This window comes from Trichoplusia ni, chromosome 7 (genome assembly GCF_003590095.1).
Source record: "Trichoplusia ni isolate ovarian cell line Hi5 chromosome 7, tn1, whole genome shotgun sequence".
NCBI classification, from domain to species: Eukaryota; Metazoa; Arthropoda; class Insecta; order Lepidoptera; family Noctuidae; genus Trichoplusia; species Trichoplusia ni.
This window is the reverse complement of record NC_039484.1, coordinates 14,053,999-14,071,146: the sequence shown is the minus strand read 5'-3', so window position 1 is coordinate 14,071,146 and position 17,148 is coordinate 14,053,999. Positions and strand designations below refer to the sequence as shown.

At 33.2% G+C, this 17,148-nt stretch overlaps 2 protein-coding genes across 5 annotated transcripts in view; both read left to right on the top strand.

Annotated features, from left to right (window-relative positions):
- The first annotated feature begins 2,763 nt into the window (after window positions 1-2,763).
- Window positions 2,764-7,808, top strand: LOC113496175 (prostatic acid phosphatase). 2 transcript variants are annotated; one of them, XM_026875315.1, is made up of 8 exons: window positions 2,764-3,187; window positions 4,016-4,109; window positions 5,035-5,233; window positions 5,709-5,864; window positions 6,035-6,270; window positions 6,488-6,666; window positions 7,154-7,257; window positions 7,724-7,808. In XM_026875315.1, exons 1-8 carry the CDS (start codon window positions 2,960-2,962, stop codon window positions 7,788-7,790), a joined length of 1,263 nt encoding a protein of 420 aa, XP_026731116.1. In that variant the 5' UTR covers window positions 2,764-2,959; the 3' UTR covers window positions 7,791-7,808. The 2 variants fall into 2 exon arrangements, with proteins under 2 accessions (XP_026731116.1, XP_026731117.1); XM_026875316.1 differs by lacking the exon at window positions 7,724-7,808 and adding an exon at window positions 6,954-6,980 and having other exon boundaries at window positions 7,154-7,236.
- A 3,828-nt stretch (window positions 7,809-11,636) lies between these two features.
- Window positions 11,637-17,148, top strand: part of LOC113496173 — a 75,382-nt gene continuing 69,870 nt past the window's right edge. For 2 of the 3 annotated variants that reach the window (XM_026875311.1, XM_026875309.1), the window contains exon 1: window positions 11,637-11,807. The gene's annotated coding sequence lies outside the window, so the exon portion shown is untranslated. Of the gene's footprint in view, window positions 11,808-11,837; window positions 12,113-17,148 lie in introns of those variants that run through there. The other variant, XM_026875310.1, reaches the window with a different exon arrangement.

Genomic DNA, 17,148 nt, shown 5'->3' with positions numbered 1-17,148 from the left:
CGAATTAAAGAAATACCAAAAATAATTATAATTAACAGAAATTTCCGTAATTTATTGCATAACATTTAACCTGAAACTTTTTAAACTACAACAATAATTAATTTTGATTAAACGTGTCATAGTCTTCCTTTAAACTTTTTTTTCTATTGTAAGTCAAATAAAATATGTAGATGTGCTGAAGATCCTTTTTTATTCCATTAATACCGATCTTCACGGTTTTCTTGTTTACAAGATAATTTATATTCAAATGTCAATATTAAATTATTTTGTAATCTGACCTCTTACTGTATGACATTTTTCCGCAGGTCATTTACATGCATGCCGTTTTAAGACTATGGACGTAAAATAACCAACTGTAGGCTTTTTGTTCTTGTTTCAAAATAAGTTGAATCAAAAGTTTTATTCAAAAAGATCGGTTTGAAAGTCGGAGAAAATGAAATAGAAAAATCTTGGCAAACATCATTTTCCGTTTCTGATGGATTGGTCTTCGGTAGGTTAAAACAAGACCGCTTATGTATTAGGCCATAAGCTGTAATTTTAGTTCAATAGGTTTTGAAGAATAATTATTATATACTTACTTAATATAGCAACCATCTTTACACACTCGTTTAGCAATTTAGTTTGGCATCGTTTTATGATTTAGTCAAGTCTTGTGTCATTAACATTTTAAATTAAATAAAAATAAAAATGTATTATAGTAATGCAATCCACAACTTTCACTCAACGCCATCTAGTCTCAAACTAAGCAAACCTTGTATTATGACAACTGTACAACTGATAAATTCAGATCGATGGCCGTTAAATGACTGGCGATTGGATTAAATTTGAAAAAATACATATTCACTGCATTGTATTAAAATTCATTGTATTGACCTTGAGTATACAGTCACATACTAGATATCCAATTATTATGTAGGCAGATGCTTAAGATAATACGCAGAAAGTCTCTGTAAGCCAATTTTCATTCATTGGCCATTGTAATTAGCAGAATTGGTTCCTTGAATTGCGGCCTAGATGATCGCGCTCATCACACAAGCATTTCCGTGGATGGAAATTGAACCATAAGTTTTGTCCTTTATAAAAATAGAATAAAAATAAAAATATCTATGACTGTAAAAATTGCCCCAGAGGACCACTACCTCAAAAAAATCCTTAAAGTTAATTGATAATAGGTACCTTTTATGCCAGTTGTGGAAGAGAGACGGTGCTCTACGTCGTATAAGCTTTATACAATTTTATATCTTAGGGTGTGTAATCATTTAAGCAAGTATCTAATAATTTGAATTAACTTAGAGTGGTTATAACATTCGCTATTGCAATTAAATTAACATATTGTACGAAACTGTGTCGACTGCTAGCAAACTTACCTACTTAAAAATTTGTAGGATGCTACATACCAACAATATGATAGGTATCACTCAGTAAATAGTTATTTTCTTAATATTATTTTTTGATAATGTCTGGCGTTGTAAGAATTTCACAACACCGATTCGGAGAATCCTTAAGGCCCTTTCATTTGTGATTAACATTGTTCCCTTATTTTTAATCTGAAATGATGAATCCAAAAAAAATAATTAGTGCCGGACAAAAGTAACATTTGCGTTTTCCCAATACTAGATATTATAGGTATGGCGCAAGGATTACAGTTTGAGCTAGGATGAAAATTCAATACAACTGACTCTGGCTGGCTCTACTTCTTCTTCTGGAGAGGGAATAAACTGTTGAGTGTAGACACCTAAACTGTCTGCAATTCCGTATTTACCTCTACTCTAATGTAATATACGATTGTTTAAAATTAGCCAGTTTGTTAACGAATACTTAAGACATCTAGATACGTAAGTAATCGAAAGCGCAGGTAAATATTTGACTAAGTGTTATAAATTGCTGTTATCCGCCTTTAGTTTAAATTAACAAACATTGTTTCGAAACACAAAATTGTGGAATCCTTTGTACCTAATTGGGTAATTAGATTTATTAAAAGCTTAATACATGTACATAATAGGCAGGTAAGTTATAATAGTTTCTATACATAAAAAGTATAAATAAATTTTGTGGATTATGATGACAAATCGACAATGTCTTGATGAACACGTCTTCTTATGCCTGTAATAAGTGATTAATCGTGGCCTAGTTGTGGCCTGAAACGCTGCAATGGAGAACAGGAAAACTGAAGAATAATAAAAGATTTGTGCAGAACTGCAGAGCGCACTCTTTCTGTATTCGACAAGTTTTTTATTTGCTTATTCTTCAACTGTTAGCAATAGCTAAGCATGAAATAGTTTAAATGAAGTCTAAAACAATTTCTGATTCTAATTAAATAAAAATAAGCGGAAAGCGCTGACGCAAAACTTATATGGATTTGGCCAACCTTAAAACATTCTCAAGGGCTAAACGTTTACAACCTTATTATTATTTCCCAGTATTAGTACCTAGTTCCCACCAAAATAATTAGAAATAATATTGCATTGGCAGCACACAGTGTTCTTAATAATTTAATTTATTACTATTTTGTTATTTTGTAGTCCAATCCTATGACTCTCCTTTAGGTCCTGTTTTTCGTTGAGAAACTATATTATATAAGTGCGCGGACCTTCGCAGTTTGTTTAAAGTTAGGTGTCCCTAATAACTAATTGTTTTGTATTTAAATCGAAATCATGTTTTATTTTGTATGTTTTTTATTCGATTTTAGTCGATCGACTCTGCGCTCGAGTATCGTTTTAACCTTGTATAATCTGTTAACAACAGTGTCATCTGTCTACCGATCGCAATCGCAGTATTTGCAATTTCAGTCTGTAGTCTGTACATACTGTTTGCCAGTGTTTGCAATATTTTTATTGAGGTGTTATTTATCTATTCAGTTGCTTTAAAAATATTATTATTTAACTACCATTTGCTATGCGATCTTAGAAATACCTACAGGCTTTCAATTTTATCTACTAAATTAGCAACGTTTACCAAAATGATTCCTTTTATATTATTTGTATTCTTTACTACGTTTACATATGGCGATGAAAGTGTAAAATATGCAGCTATAATATTTAGACATGGCGATAGAACTCCCGTCGATCCTTACCCCACGGATCCTTGGAAGAATGAGTCACTGTGGCCGGTGAAATTTGGAGAACTTACCAATATTGGTAAAAGCCAGCACTATGCCCTTGGAAAATGGCTTAGACAAAGATATTCGGTAAGATGACACCATTTATTCTACCCAACACCTACATAGTTATCTAATTTCCGTAACAAATTCCATGCATTATTCGCCAACCAATAAAATAGCTGGTGATAATTCGCGCTTATTTTTATATTATCTTATGAAGTACGTAAATCATGATCCTCATCTTAAGCACTCGGTATCCTGCATATCTTTTCGTAACATGGGCCTTAATAGCTTTCTCACCGTATAAGGTTTAATTACATTCTTTTGTAAGTGTGACTGTGACTTGAGACCGCGCTTTTTTGTGTTGGATTATCTAGATTATAAGGCAGTCAGCAACTGAGATACCAATGCCAAATATAATGACCAAGCACAATTGCTGACCCTGTTTGTTCATTATGGAGTGCAGCGAGCAAACGGATGGTCCAACTCTAGACAGAATCAATTTGTCATTGAAAAGCATTAAGGGTCAAATCATACATCTATTACATTGCCATGATCCATCTCCACTCTTTGATAGTATGAATTCTATTGATCCATTTTTTGATACCAATTGCCAAAAGTAACAATTATTATCACTTAACTCCAATAACTAAAAGGCTGAACAATTTAACCTGTTGCTAAAATTACTAACCACATCTTTTATGGGGCAGGTAAAACCTTGTGAACAAACAATGTGTAATGTGAAATGTAATGAACATTGTATAAATTAATGTTTGACAAGCCTTTTAGAAATCAGGGTTAAGCCCTAATTCATATTATTGTGTAAAGAAAATAACTCATGGGAGATGTTTACTCTATATACTAAAACCTCAGTATAACCGGACCACATAATTAAAACCATCAATCATTTTTCAGCATTTACTGTCCGATGACTTTGATCCTACACAGATATATGTCAGATCAACTGATGTAGACCGCACTCTCATGTCAGCTCAAGTAAATCTAGCGGGTAAGACTAATAATAATAAGACGTTTATTATATGTTAAGTAATACAACATTTTCTCTCTTGTCTTCCCCATCGAGTTTCCTACATATGGCGTATTCACTGCCCTTTGCTGACTGACACAATTTAACTCTTCGGTAACCCTCTTTTTATTTGGAGATGCATGTTTCTTACTCCATCCTGACCCCTGTAGTCTGTTGTGGAACATGTACTTGAACAAGCTGAGATTAGCTCTTTGAACCACAGTGAGCATCCATGTTCACTTTGATATGTTAGGTCTCCTGAAGCGACAACTTGTCCTAGCTATGTGTACTCTTGCTCTTCAACAAAAGTTAGATTGATGACACCAAGAAGGTGTCAATATTTGTGATCTTTTCATTTTACTTCAACATCATGTCCGAGATTGATAGAGTCACAACATTGTCCGTCATTAAAACAAACATGAAATAATAATACAATAACAACCAACCGCAGCATGCTTTCAAACTGTAATCATCAGTAGTTTATCTATGTTATGTATTTTCATGTTATCACGTTTTTTTTCTATTTGCCTATTTGTTAATGGAATGAGACCTGATACAAAATCTCATATCCAAATTACGACATATAGTCAATGGCGGCAATGTCATCAAGAATTTGCACACTCAAACATGCACACTTAGCACTCAGAAACATAATGCTACTTCAATTACTTTAAAATGTACCATAGCATTTGTTTTCCTAATTAGAACCTAGAGCTATATATTACCTGTAATCATAATAGATTAGACTCAGCAGATTAGTCAGACTCTAGATGGATTGATAATAAACATAATTATGTACAATTACATGAACATATAGTGCAAGAAAGTTAGATTTAAAATGATTCATGATTCCTATAGTTGTTTCTGTGAAAGAAATTACCTTAATAAACCAATAATTGCTTCACAGGAATGTATCCAGCGAATGGTAAGGCTATATGGAACTCAGATCTGATGTGGCAACCTATCCCAGTCCACACTGTACCAGAAAAAGATGACGAACTCCTTGCTATGAAGAAACCGTGTCGTGCCTATGACAAGGAGCTGGACAGACTGATACACTCAAAACCATATAAAGACAGACTGAGTAAATACCAACATCTGATGGAGTAAGTTACTTATTTCTTAGTGCTAAATGTACAAACGGATATATTCTTATCTTAGTAAATTTCCTTGTTGTCGAAGCATTGTAAGCTAATGACTGATAAATAAAGTCATAATAAAACTTTAATCTCTTTGTCAGACCAAAATTATTTTTGTTGACAACGAAAATATGTTCATGCTTACAATGTCTCACTTTTAACAGTTTGATAACAGAATACCGAATTTGTATGTCTTTCCTAATCTTTGTTAAGATTAAAACAATCTGTTTTAATCTTAACAACTGCATTGGTAACTCTGAACACAATGTGGTCCTTTTAGTCGGTGAAGGGTGGGCGATACGGGGAGATGTCTGTGTAACTTTGACATTCAATAAGTGCTACTTTGTAGCGTATTTTGAATAAATGGATTTTGTTTTTTTTTTAATCCGTACATTTTTTACAAACCAGATTTTCTTCAACTGTCATGTCTCTTATTTTTCAGTTACTTATCTGCGTACACTGGGATGAAAGTTAAAGACTACTACGATATTGATGACATCTATAGTACACTGTATATCGAATCTCTATATAATTTTACATTGCCCAACTGGACGCATTCAGTGTATCCTGATCAAATGCGAGAGCCAGCGTGCTACAGGTACATAACACGATATTTTTAATATCTGTCTCTTGCAATTCAGCTGCATAGCAACTGCCCAGGTGACCTCCAAAACCAAAGGCTGTCAGAGGCCATTCATTTCTGAGGCACGCACCTGATCAAGGTTCTTAAAATAATTATGCTTATAAATTGTATCTTTGCATTTTCAGTTTTACAACTCCAACTGGAACACCACTTCTTGCCCGATTGAAAGTGGGACCCCTTCTCAAGCATATTATGGCTCATATGTTGAAAGCCACGTCTAATGACAATGATTTAAATCATCATAAAGTGGTGATGTACAGCGGCCATGACTTGACTGTTGGAAGTGTGCTCAATGCATTGGGCTTGTATGATGGGAACTGTCCAGTTTACACATCTACCATACTCTTTGAACTTATAGTAGGTAAGTATCCGGTATTCAAATGCTAGGTGACCACCAATTGAGAGGCAATGATCAGACGTTAAAAGAAATCAAAAACAAGTGCATTCCATCCTTAGATTACCTTAAAAAATACATGACATCTTCTTTAACCTGTTTGTAATATTAGTATAGATTTGTAAAAATAATACAATACATTCTCATCAAACATAATATCTCACATCAATACATCTCATTTCAGATAATAAAACTGAGCCCGCTGGACACTTTGTTAGAATCTTATACAGGAATTCTACAGAAATTGTGGAGCCAAATGTTCTGGAAATACCATTCTGTGGATCTGTCTGTCCAGTAGAAAGATTCAAGAAGCTTTATGATAATCTTCTTACTGTAAATTGGGAGGCAGAGTGCAGTGAACAGGTATATGTGTATTTAAAACTATTGAAGTAGGGCTAATTGTATAAAAAAATTGGGAGTTAATCGAAGTGTATTGTCTAAATTCTTGAGTGTGTGATGAGGCAAACAACTCAATTGGAAAACTAGTAATTAATACTTAACTGAAATTTTATATTATTTTGACAATGTTCTACCATAATACATACCAAATTTATAGTTTTTTTTTATCACAATTCTTGTATTAGTAGAACTTCAATGCAAATATTTGAAGTTTAGTAGAATTAACTGATGTCAGTTTTAATATTTTTCAGTCACGGAAATGCCAAGTACCAACATAGGTATTATGTGAATTATTCCTATAGTTATATGTATTGTGTACGTAAATTAGTTGTAGGTTCTCAGAATATGTATACTTTGTGTAGAATTGATGTAAAGAAGTGTAATAATAGAAACATTGTTATGTAAATTGGGTCATTAATGTATTACTTATTTTCCTTTGTTCTTATTACAGTTCCCCGCATTGCTTGGAGCTTCGTTTGTCGTTGGACTTTGTCTATTCGTTACGATTTACATTGCTCACAAAATACACTTCGCCCGAGTATATAAACAGTACAGGTCAGTATATTGTTAATCACTATTTATGCAGTTAACACTCAAAAAAAATCAGAAGTAGTTTCTGTCGTGATGGCTTCTCTGGTTTTCTATGGGTTTGTATGTATAAGGCGAAGATTCAATTCCAACATAAACTAATACCAATGATACAGATAAAAAATAGGGATCGTGATTTGATATAAAAAGTAAAAATGTATACTCCCTAAGTTAGATACAAAAAAAATATTAAACAGGTATTTTTGACTTTGAACAAAAGAAAAAGAACAAATACATATAAACTGTGAGGAGGCTTGTGACGTAACTATTTCTTAAAATTTATACACAATCTTAACGTCACGCGTAAATTCCATTCTCTTCTGTAGAAAACACATCCAGTAGTATGCACTAAATTACAAGCAAAACACTTAAAAGGAACGTCATCCGCATTGGTAGTATTTTTAAAATTAATAATTATTTTCTTCTCTTCCAGGAAAAATGTTGTTTACACAACAGTTCAGAATCCAGCTATGGCACCAACTACAGCTTTCAATGTTTAGGTGCTGGTTTGGCGGATATGGCCCAGTGCGAAATTGTAACAGGTTTCAAAATGTTATAGTAGTGTATAAACAATGAAAGATGCGAGTTTCTAAGCACCTACAGTGCACCTCAGCACTGCGCTGGCCTTAGGTAATCCATTAACCTTTTCTCCCTCATTCTAAATGTTGGTTCTAAGTAGAAAATAGCATAAAAACTCGTTACTCCATTTTCCCTCTAAATTTGATAAAATCAATATCAAAACTATAAATAAGTAGCTTTCAATGATAATATCTCGATTATACAATAATATAATAAACGACTACTAATGTAGGTTCAAAGATCTTATTTTTTAACATTTTACTCGCATGTTCTAATTAAAACATGCCACAAGGACAAGTGTAACATGTAATATCATAATTTGTTAGTAAATTCAATACGACGTTGATTCGTCCATACTGAAATCTTCTGGTCATTAAAATACGTATAAATAATAATATTTGAAACCAAACTTCAATAGTATGTATCAGATTGTCATTGCAATCAAATACATGTAACGAAATTTAAGTAAATAATCTAAAACATAGTGTTCGATCCATAGCCTGTGTGCTGAACCAAAATCAAGTAAATAATATAATAGCACAGCTGCACAGCAAGAAGCATAAATACCGTTTTAAATATCATGATTATAATAATGAAGTGTTACGTAAATGATAAATTAATTATCATACACATATAAAATAAGCTAGACAACCAAAATGTTGGTATAGTTACCGGCACGGATCTTGAGCGCTGACCTTCACCTGCGCAGAAGTGATTTTTTGGGTCCTTTTGCGGTATGAAGTGAGGCGCGGGGCGCATAAAGTTCAGTGATTGGCCCGCAGCGCATCGCGTATGACGTCACTTGTGATTGGTTGAAATTCGTTCTTTTGCTGCAGTTGGATGCATCACAAGATGACGAGTACACACAATTGATTGGCGTTTTATTTTACGATGCACAAAGCGATACCCACTCGTCCGCCGACGGCCGAGCGCTCAAGATCCGTGCCGGTAACTGTAGATGATACGCCACCAATGATTATCAAGTGTGGTATCCATTACGCACACTGCCAGTGAAAATGTTTTAATTCAAACATGAGGCATGAATGTATTTTTATTTTATAAGCAGTTTTGGATTTTCCTTTTACACACATGTATTTTTGTAAATAATGTAAAAGACCCGTTGCCTTATTGTTAGAAAGAGCGAAAAGACTGAGTCTAAATAAGTATTTGACGATGGCTCTATGCATTTCAGTAAAGACATATCCGTAGATCGTCGAATTACATCTCACTCTTGAATTATGTTGACACGCGCAAGTGCTACACTCTTTCTAACTCTATTTGGGTTAACATATTAGATGTCAGCGAGATTTCATAGATTTTAATGTCGATTATGAATTGATCGACGCTTTTTCGCATAAACAGGAACATAATAATATTATAACAATGTATTTTTTTTAATAAGTCCTGATCCAATTGCACAGTTAATAACTGAAATGTTTTAACTAAACACGGACTAGAAAGAGAAATTAATGTTTATGCTAAGTAGAGTGATATTTTATGTGAATGTGTCTTGTTTTCTTATACTCTTGTACGATTTATGGCTATGATATAGATTTTATGATGTCTTATGATTTATTCCAAAAGGCATTTTAGATGTTTTCATGATGATACTCTATTACTCTCAGAAATCAAATAATCGTTAATGTCATTGCTGCATGTAGGTGTTGAATTTCAAGTACGTACGCTCTATGCCTGAGTCGTATGACAAACTTTAAACATTAAATTGAAAGACGTGCTAAATCCGTCTAGTCATTTTAACTACATATCTATCTAAAATGTTACATGTAAACGAATAATGTTAAAATATTGAAAATTCTTAGTATTTAGGGCAACTATTTTATGAAATACCTATTGTGTCGTTATTCGAAATGTAATAAAAATGTGTAAGTAATAATTATAATAGAATAAATTGGTATATTTTGTGTTACATTTATTATTGGTAAGACTGAAATAGGTCATTTTCGGTGTACCTACCTGGATATGAAAATATATTATAAATATTAAATAATCTCTTTTTTTTCATAGTTACTCTCATTCCCGTAAGTCCAAGAACTATGAATGTTATGCCATACACCTGCATTGAAATACTAAAAATATATGCTGTATACTGTGGGTGAAAAAAAACAAGATTTTCAATTCCCAGAACCGTAACCGTATTAAATAAACCTGATCTGTACACCTACCTTCTTCCAAGGTACCTTTTTTACAGCACTAGATTTACAACATTACCTATGTTATTTTTTTTACAAATAGCTATTCTAGTTTATATTGTTCAAATAAAGTACAACCATGATGAGATTACATCTTAGAATGTATATCTTAGAAGGTTCTAGTTGCCATCTACAGAATAATTTAAAATACAATATATTTACTGGGTGGGTTATAGGTGTATATATACTAGGTCGATAGGTTGGCTTTTCGAACTGTGCCGTTGTCAAAGTTACAAATCCCATACCGAGGGGAGTTGCTGAAACTGCAGACAACGACACCCCGGTATTTTGATGCTCTTTCATCCCGCTTATACTAATTTAATCAACAATAATACATCCAAAAATAAACTTCTGTTCACTTCAATAATAACTTGAAGGGCGTGTGAGGAACTATAGAATCCAAAGCAGTTATTTCTAGTTCGAATTTATTCTCTCAAGCTTTCCCATGTATAGGTTTATTTTAAGATACGAAATGATCTGGATCTATTGTTTGACCTGATTGTAAGAGGAGCTGAGATAAGTAGTAAATACGGCTTTCATTTTCTTCAAAACAGTAAGTATCTACTATTGGGAGGGTAGTAAAAATAATTTATTAGAAATAGTCTAGTGTCTACATTTTGATAATAACTTCACTTTTACTGCTACTATGTAGACCAGTGGTTTCCAAACTTATTTTGTCTACTGCCCACTTTGAGAATAAATATTTTTTTAGCGCCCCCTTTTTTCACCTATTTCAAAACCACTATAACTTTAAATTAAATTAATTAATAATAGGGATGATGACATTTATTTTTGCAGTGTCCGTCTTGTAGTTTTTTGTATAATAATGGATACGTATTTTTTAATTTGTCCCGAAAACATGAATTGACCAAATTACAGTGAATGAAACTTACGCGTGACGTCACGATTGAGTATAAATTTTACCATATCCTTACGTCACAAGCCCCCTCTCCTAAACTTTAAAGCAGTTAATCTTTATCAATTCTAGTTTTTCTGAAAAAAGGAAAAGATACGTGTCTCATTCTTTTCAATTATCTGAGGGACTAATGAGATTTTTTCTTTTTACACCCAGTCATCATCCCTATTGTGACCCTCCCTATTAACGGAGAATTCTAAACAAAACTTTTACTATAACCCGCAACTTGAAACCTGAGCGCAGTAGGTAACATACAATTACAACGCCCCCATTTTCTTTCTGGGTCTCTTACCGCCCCCATAAGACCTGCAGCGCCCACAAGGGGGCGTTATCGCCCACTTTGGGAAAGACTGATGTAGACGAATCCAAGGATTATGCTCTTATTCCCCTGGCTTCAGGCACAACATTTCTCTTGCAAGATAGAGTAATTCTTCTGCGCTATTATTTTGTCGTCCAAGTGTATTGTAGTATAAGTGTTTAATTTTGTATTGTAAAAGAATCAAAATTCATAGATCCAGTATTGTAATAAAATATTGTTAACTGTCTGATATAAAAGCAGGTTTAACATTAGGTGTGTATCCGAACAAACATTTGACATCATATTTTTATATATCTGTGGTCTCGAAACTTGTCAAATGAAAATGAATGAAGTGCCTTGAGCTGAAGAATAATACAAAACTTAATCATTAATATTTCGTGAAAAATTATTTGTGCAATATTGTGGCAATTTGCAAAGACTCCTAAGTTTGTTTCTGTGATGGGACTATTTATTTTATGAACTAAGTGCAGTGCGTGTTATTGATGTGTTTACGGTTTGTTTCACAGTTATTTGGTCACGTCTCTTTAGTTTTTCCCTCTCAGTTTACCCTTGCGTAGTCTTGGATAAAAATTTCAAACGGTTGTTTTCAATATTAGGTAACCAGTTGATTTATCGTGATATGTATTATTTTTGCCTGTTAGGGTGACAAAAATAGCACTCAGCTGTGCTATTAGATAGCAGCTTATTTTGTAATCATCGCAATGTTCTACAAATAAAATAATTCAAAATTATTAGGTAACCGTTGAAAAATGAACATGCGATAATGGTAATAACCACTAAGTTAAAGGACTTGTTCAGGTGAGTTAATTTTATAAAAGTAAACTTAAAGGACTGTGTAGAAATACATAAATTTATATGAACATGCCTTACCATTGCCTACCTGATACCTTATTTAACCATCAAAAATTAAGTTTGTCTTGCTAAAAGAAGTAATTTCGTAAAGATTTGGAAACTGTGCATAAAACATGAACTATATTAGAAATAATTTAATACCTTTATTGAATTTACATAAAATTGTGTTCATACTATTATCCTTTTAAATATAGAATGTATAAGTATTAATATTCTATGGCTTTATATTCATTAACATTAGTAACATGAAAGTAGTATTTAATTGTTGTTACTTGTTGCTGGCTGGATTTAGGGCAATGTTTTTTAGTATGCATCTCAAGTAATAAATCTCTGTTGTTCATTCAAATCAATTGCTCTAATAGAACACTAAAGGAAGAACCACTTAGTCACATTATCAGGTCAGATAAATTACATTCAAGTATTTAATGGTACTTTGATTATGATAATATACTGCTGGTGTCTTTATTGTATCCAGTTATATGTATGAAAAGTTATGATTCTAAAAATAACATTGCAAAATTCTGAGACTGATATTTTTTTTTTGTAGTCATAATTTAAATATGAAATATCAGTCAGTCATCCTTTAACTCTCTTTAGTGGTTCAAATAATTATAGCAGGACAATGTAGGACAATGGATAGTGTAACTATTTGCCTTTTTTGGACTTGTCTATTTGGAATGAAGTAGAAATACAGAAGAACATAGAGTAATATAATTAAGAAAATAAAATCAAAGATTAGGAAAAAAGCCACATAATAATTATGACTATCTTAGTACCTTTGTTTCACAGATAGCTTCAAATGTACAAAATTATTATTAACATACTTACAGTCTTTTAATTAAAAACGAGTCATAAAATACTTTTAAATTAGGGCATTATCAAAGTATTGGCATCATTACTATTCTTTTCTGTTAAACTACTTTAATACTGGTTATTTTTAGCCTATCATAAATTTCACATTGACTCCTGAACTTAGAAGCAACCTATACATTTGTTTCTTTTGATCTTTCAAGCATCTTGATCATCCTGTATTCCGAATTATCTTATCATAGATTATTGGTTTTTAAGTACCAATCAGATTATTAATCCATATACTGTTGTATTGATTATACATGGTATATGAACCTTCAAATTTTTGAAATAATGGCAAGTTTTGTTTGCCTTATTTCTAATTATTTGTAACCAGGTTTTTAGTAACACACTTTTCTCAGCAAACTTGAAGAACTAACAAAACAAACAGGAAGAATTGATAATATTAAGTGTGTATGTAATACCATCTCAAAACATTAACTTCCTATAATTGTGTCACCGCTTCATAGTTTATTACGCTAATAACAATGCGTGTATCAAGTGAATTCTCGCTCGTAAATATGTACAAAGCTCGAAGTATTATAATCGTAGTTGTGAAGACCCATGTGACGTCAAGTCGTGTGGGCATCACATGCGATTAGCCGGATCTATACTGTGCGACCTCGCGGAGCGTCTGTTATCGTTTGCGCGAAGCATCGAGTTTTTAATTTGCCTCGCCTTGGCTTTGTTACGATAACTGTGGGTTTGAAGGCGAGGCAGCTTCATAATTTGCGATAACTTGCGAAAAGACCTAGTTAATTATGATTAAGAAATAAATCAAACATCACTCTCTGGTCTGATCTGGAATAACTAAGTTTGCGTGTTGTGTTCGTCGTTGGAAGTGAATGTTGATTAGAAACCATGTTTTTATTGGCATATCTTAAATGTCTAGGGCGAAAAAATAAATATAAACTTCAATTATACGTCAAATTATTTATTAATCTGCTTAAACACATTTGCTGATCTTGAGAGTAATACTAAGCAATGTGAAATAATTAAAAAGACGTACGTACTTAATGAGTTTGATTAGATACCATTTTGTTGTTTAATCTGAGTTAGAAGAGGCTAGAACTTTGGTATGAGTCGGCATTATGTTTACCAAATTAACAACCTATGATAACAAGTTTACGCACACACCGTGATGTTGTCGGCTCCACTTGTCACTCGGTATTTACGTCATCGTACATAATAACATAATTTGCTTAATAAATGCCATGCACAATTATTTCTATCGGTTTCCATTGATATCATTTTTTCATGTTATTAGTTACAAGGATATTAAAGTGCAAACTTAGGTAATGTTGAATAGAAAATAATATCCGTATTTCACTGTTTAAATTTGGGTAGCTAAAAGGTGCAGATGTGCAGTATGTACATTCAATATTTTTCTGAAGGTCACGAGTCTCGCCAGACAGATGGGGACGCTGTGTCTGGATGCGAGGGGCGAGGGTCGGTCCCTTTGTTTGTTACAGGAAACCGAACTATAGGTACATTTGTATACATATGTAGATTTATACGGAAAATGCCACTCTTTTAGAATACATTTTCAAAGCTATCGCGATCCAATTCTTGCCTTCGTTACAATTACAGTGTGCGAGTTAATAGGAACAGTTTCGTCTTGTATTTTTGTTCTCATGGTTAATAATATAATACGTTCCGGTAGAAAAACATTTTTCTTATTCATATAAACTTACATCATCGTTATCACAAGTGCGAATCTCATTTGCTCTGGTGCTAAACACTAATATAAACGTTATTGTTGTAGTGTACCGATCGCTGTTAAATTTGTTTACGAACTATACGTAGGTACTTACGTCTATTTATAGAAATGTGTTTTGTTAAGATTTGGCAGTGGCTTCCACTCTTTGGGCGCCATTCATTTCAATTGAATTGTTTTTTGGTAGTGACATATGGACACGTATAGGTATGTAGTTAGGTACTTGTAGATGTTTATTGATTTTCTGTACTGGTGTCTTCATTTTAAACAATGGTGACAAACTGGGTACTTAATGGTAATAGTGTAGGATTAGTTATTGTCAGTTATAAACTTCTAATTGTTCAACCAATATTTTAACGTTTGAAATAGCTTTGTAAATCTCATTAAAAATAATCTTATTACTTTTGACTGACTCGAATCAAAAGTATATATTTGTTTAGTTATAGAATAAGACTTAAGTACCTATTTTTCGTCCCTAGAACACTATTAGACCAGGGGTTGCCATCTCAAAATTTGTTGCAACTGGGTTAAGCTCAAGACTCGTGTAAAACTGGGACTTGAGCCCACAAATCGCATGTGAATGGACCCATCTACGAAGCTCTCCGGATCCCCTCTAACTAACGTCAAATCCGGGGAAACTCGGACTAATGGCAACCGTCCTACTCATCTTTTTGTTCCTAACATTTTCCCTTAAAATTTTAAAAGGTATTCTATTCACCAATAGGTCAAAATATGACTTTCAAGTTCGCGTCAGAGTAACTAGCACATAGTTTAGAACCGTAACTGCATGTGTGTCATTGCGTCGCCCTTTTCTTTTCCCAACTTGGCTGACCAACAGGCGTCTGTTTTGATTATGATACCTCTAGGAAATAGTATATATTAAAGAGTAAAGGCAAGTGCTATTAAAACGAAGCCAAGTGTATACTTCCGTATTTTGCGGATGTTTAATATACTTAGATATTTTTAGATTTATCAGTATTGTTATCATACAAATTTCACTCCGTCTACTATTTTGTTATATTTTTTATTAACTTCAGTTAAGCTTTACCTGCTTTTCTTAGATCAAGAAGTACAGTTCGGTTAGGAATTATTTAGGTTAATCATTAAATAATATCCATAAATGATTTAAAATTTTATATTATACTACACCTTGATTTGGGGAAGAAGTATAAATATCTTATTTGACACTATAACGCTAAATTAAAAAAAGGAAAACAACCGCTAAGAAGAACAAGCACAAACCTTAGATCAACAACTCCATACAGTTACATACATGTCTAACTTTACTGGCGTCACGTCAGCTGTTAGTTCAAATACTTTATCTAGTACTATAATGCTGTTAGAGTGAGTGCTGTTTACCTCGTGATACTCACTGTACGATCGTATACAAGTTCCTAACAGTCTTGATTTGTACAATGATAGCGCTTTACCATTGACGTAATAGAAACTTTAATTACTAAAAAAATATTTTGAAGCTACAATTAAAGTATGTGACACAAGAACTCATTCACCGTGTTAAATATTAAATGATGAATCGTAGATTTAAAGTTATTTTGCGAGTCCAATTATGATCTTTTCCGCTCTAATATATTGATCGTGAATTTCGAGACAGTCTTAAGTAAATCGACAAATATACATTAGTATTATAGAACTCGACAGCCAAGGTTAGCATAGTACCTGCCTATATCGTGATAATATGCTACACAAAATCATAAAGTATCAAGTAAAGTAAACAACTTGTTGTTCTCATTGAAAAGTAAGCCGTTATAAGTTTTATAGTACCCGTTCTCAACTTATATTTTAATCGGGATCACTTCAGAAATCTCTGCACCCATTGCCGGACTCTTATGACAGTTTCTCCCCTGCAGAAAACCCTAAACGTAAATAAATGGTACTTTGCAGTTGAAGTTACTTTCTTTATACCGTGTAGTCAAGACTCTGACGAAAGAATAATTTATTCAAGTTAAGGGGTGTCTGGAAGGGGGTAGCAACTGTCATGAGTGTCCGGCAATGGGTAACGAGATTTCTAAAGATATCCCGATTATAATATAAGTCGTCGCGTCATAGCGCCCCTAAGACTACACTAAAAAGAAATGTCCATCTTAAAAAAGTGTTTGAAATTCTGACCAAGGTTACATTTAAAAGTGGTCGTCGGAAACATAAACGGTCCCGCGGAGTCATAGGAGCAGGACATGTGCACGCAGCCCTTATCCAAACTTTTTCGTAGAGAGATAGAAGACTTGCTCCTAAATCCAAAGAGCTGGATCAATAGGTGAGGTTCTTTGATTACTTTTCGGTGGACAAAGCCTGAAATATGATGGGACACGTATAATCAAAAACATGCATGAACTAATAGCCGTGTGGGTACAAAGTACTCTTAGCACGAAGATCGGAGGTTTTAATTCTGCGTGGCATG

Bases quoted from the DNA above. Each gene is read 5' to 3' on its own strand.
- LOC113496175 (XM_026875315.1), top strand. From the start codon at position 2,960: ATGATTCCTTTTATATTATTTGTATTCTTTACTACGTTTACATATGGC. The intron at 3,188-4,015 runs GTAAGATGACAC...ATCATTTTTCAG, and splicing joins GGCTTAGACAAAGATATTCG to CATTTACTGTCCGATGACTT. The intron at 6,667-7,153 runs GTATATGTGTAT...TTCTTATTACAG, and splicing joins AGGCAGAGTGCAGTGAACAG to TTCCCCGCATTGCTTGGAGC.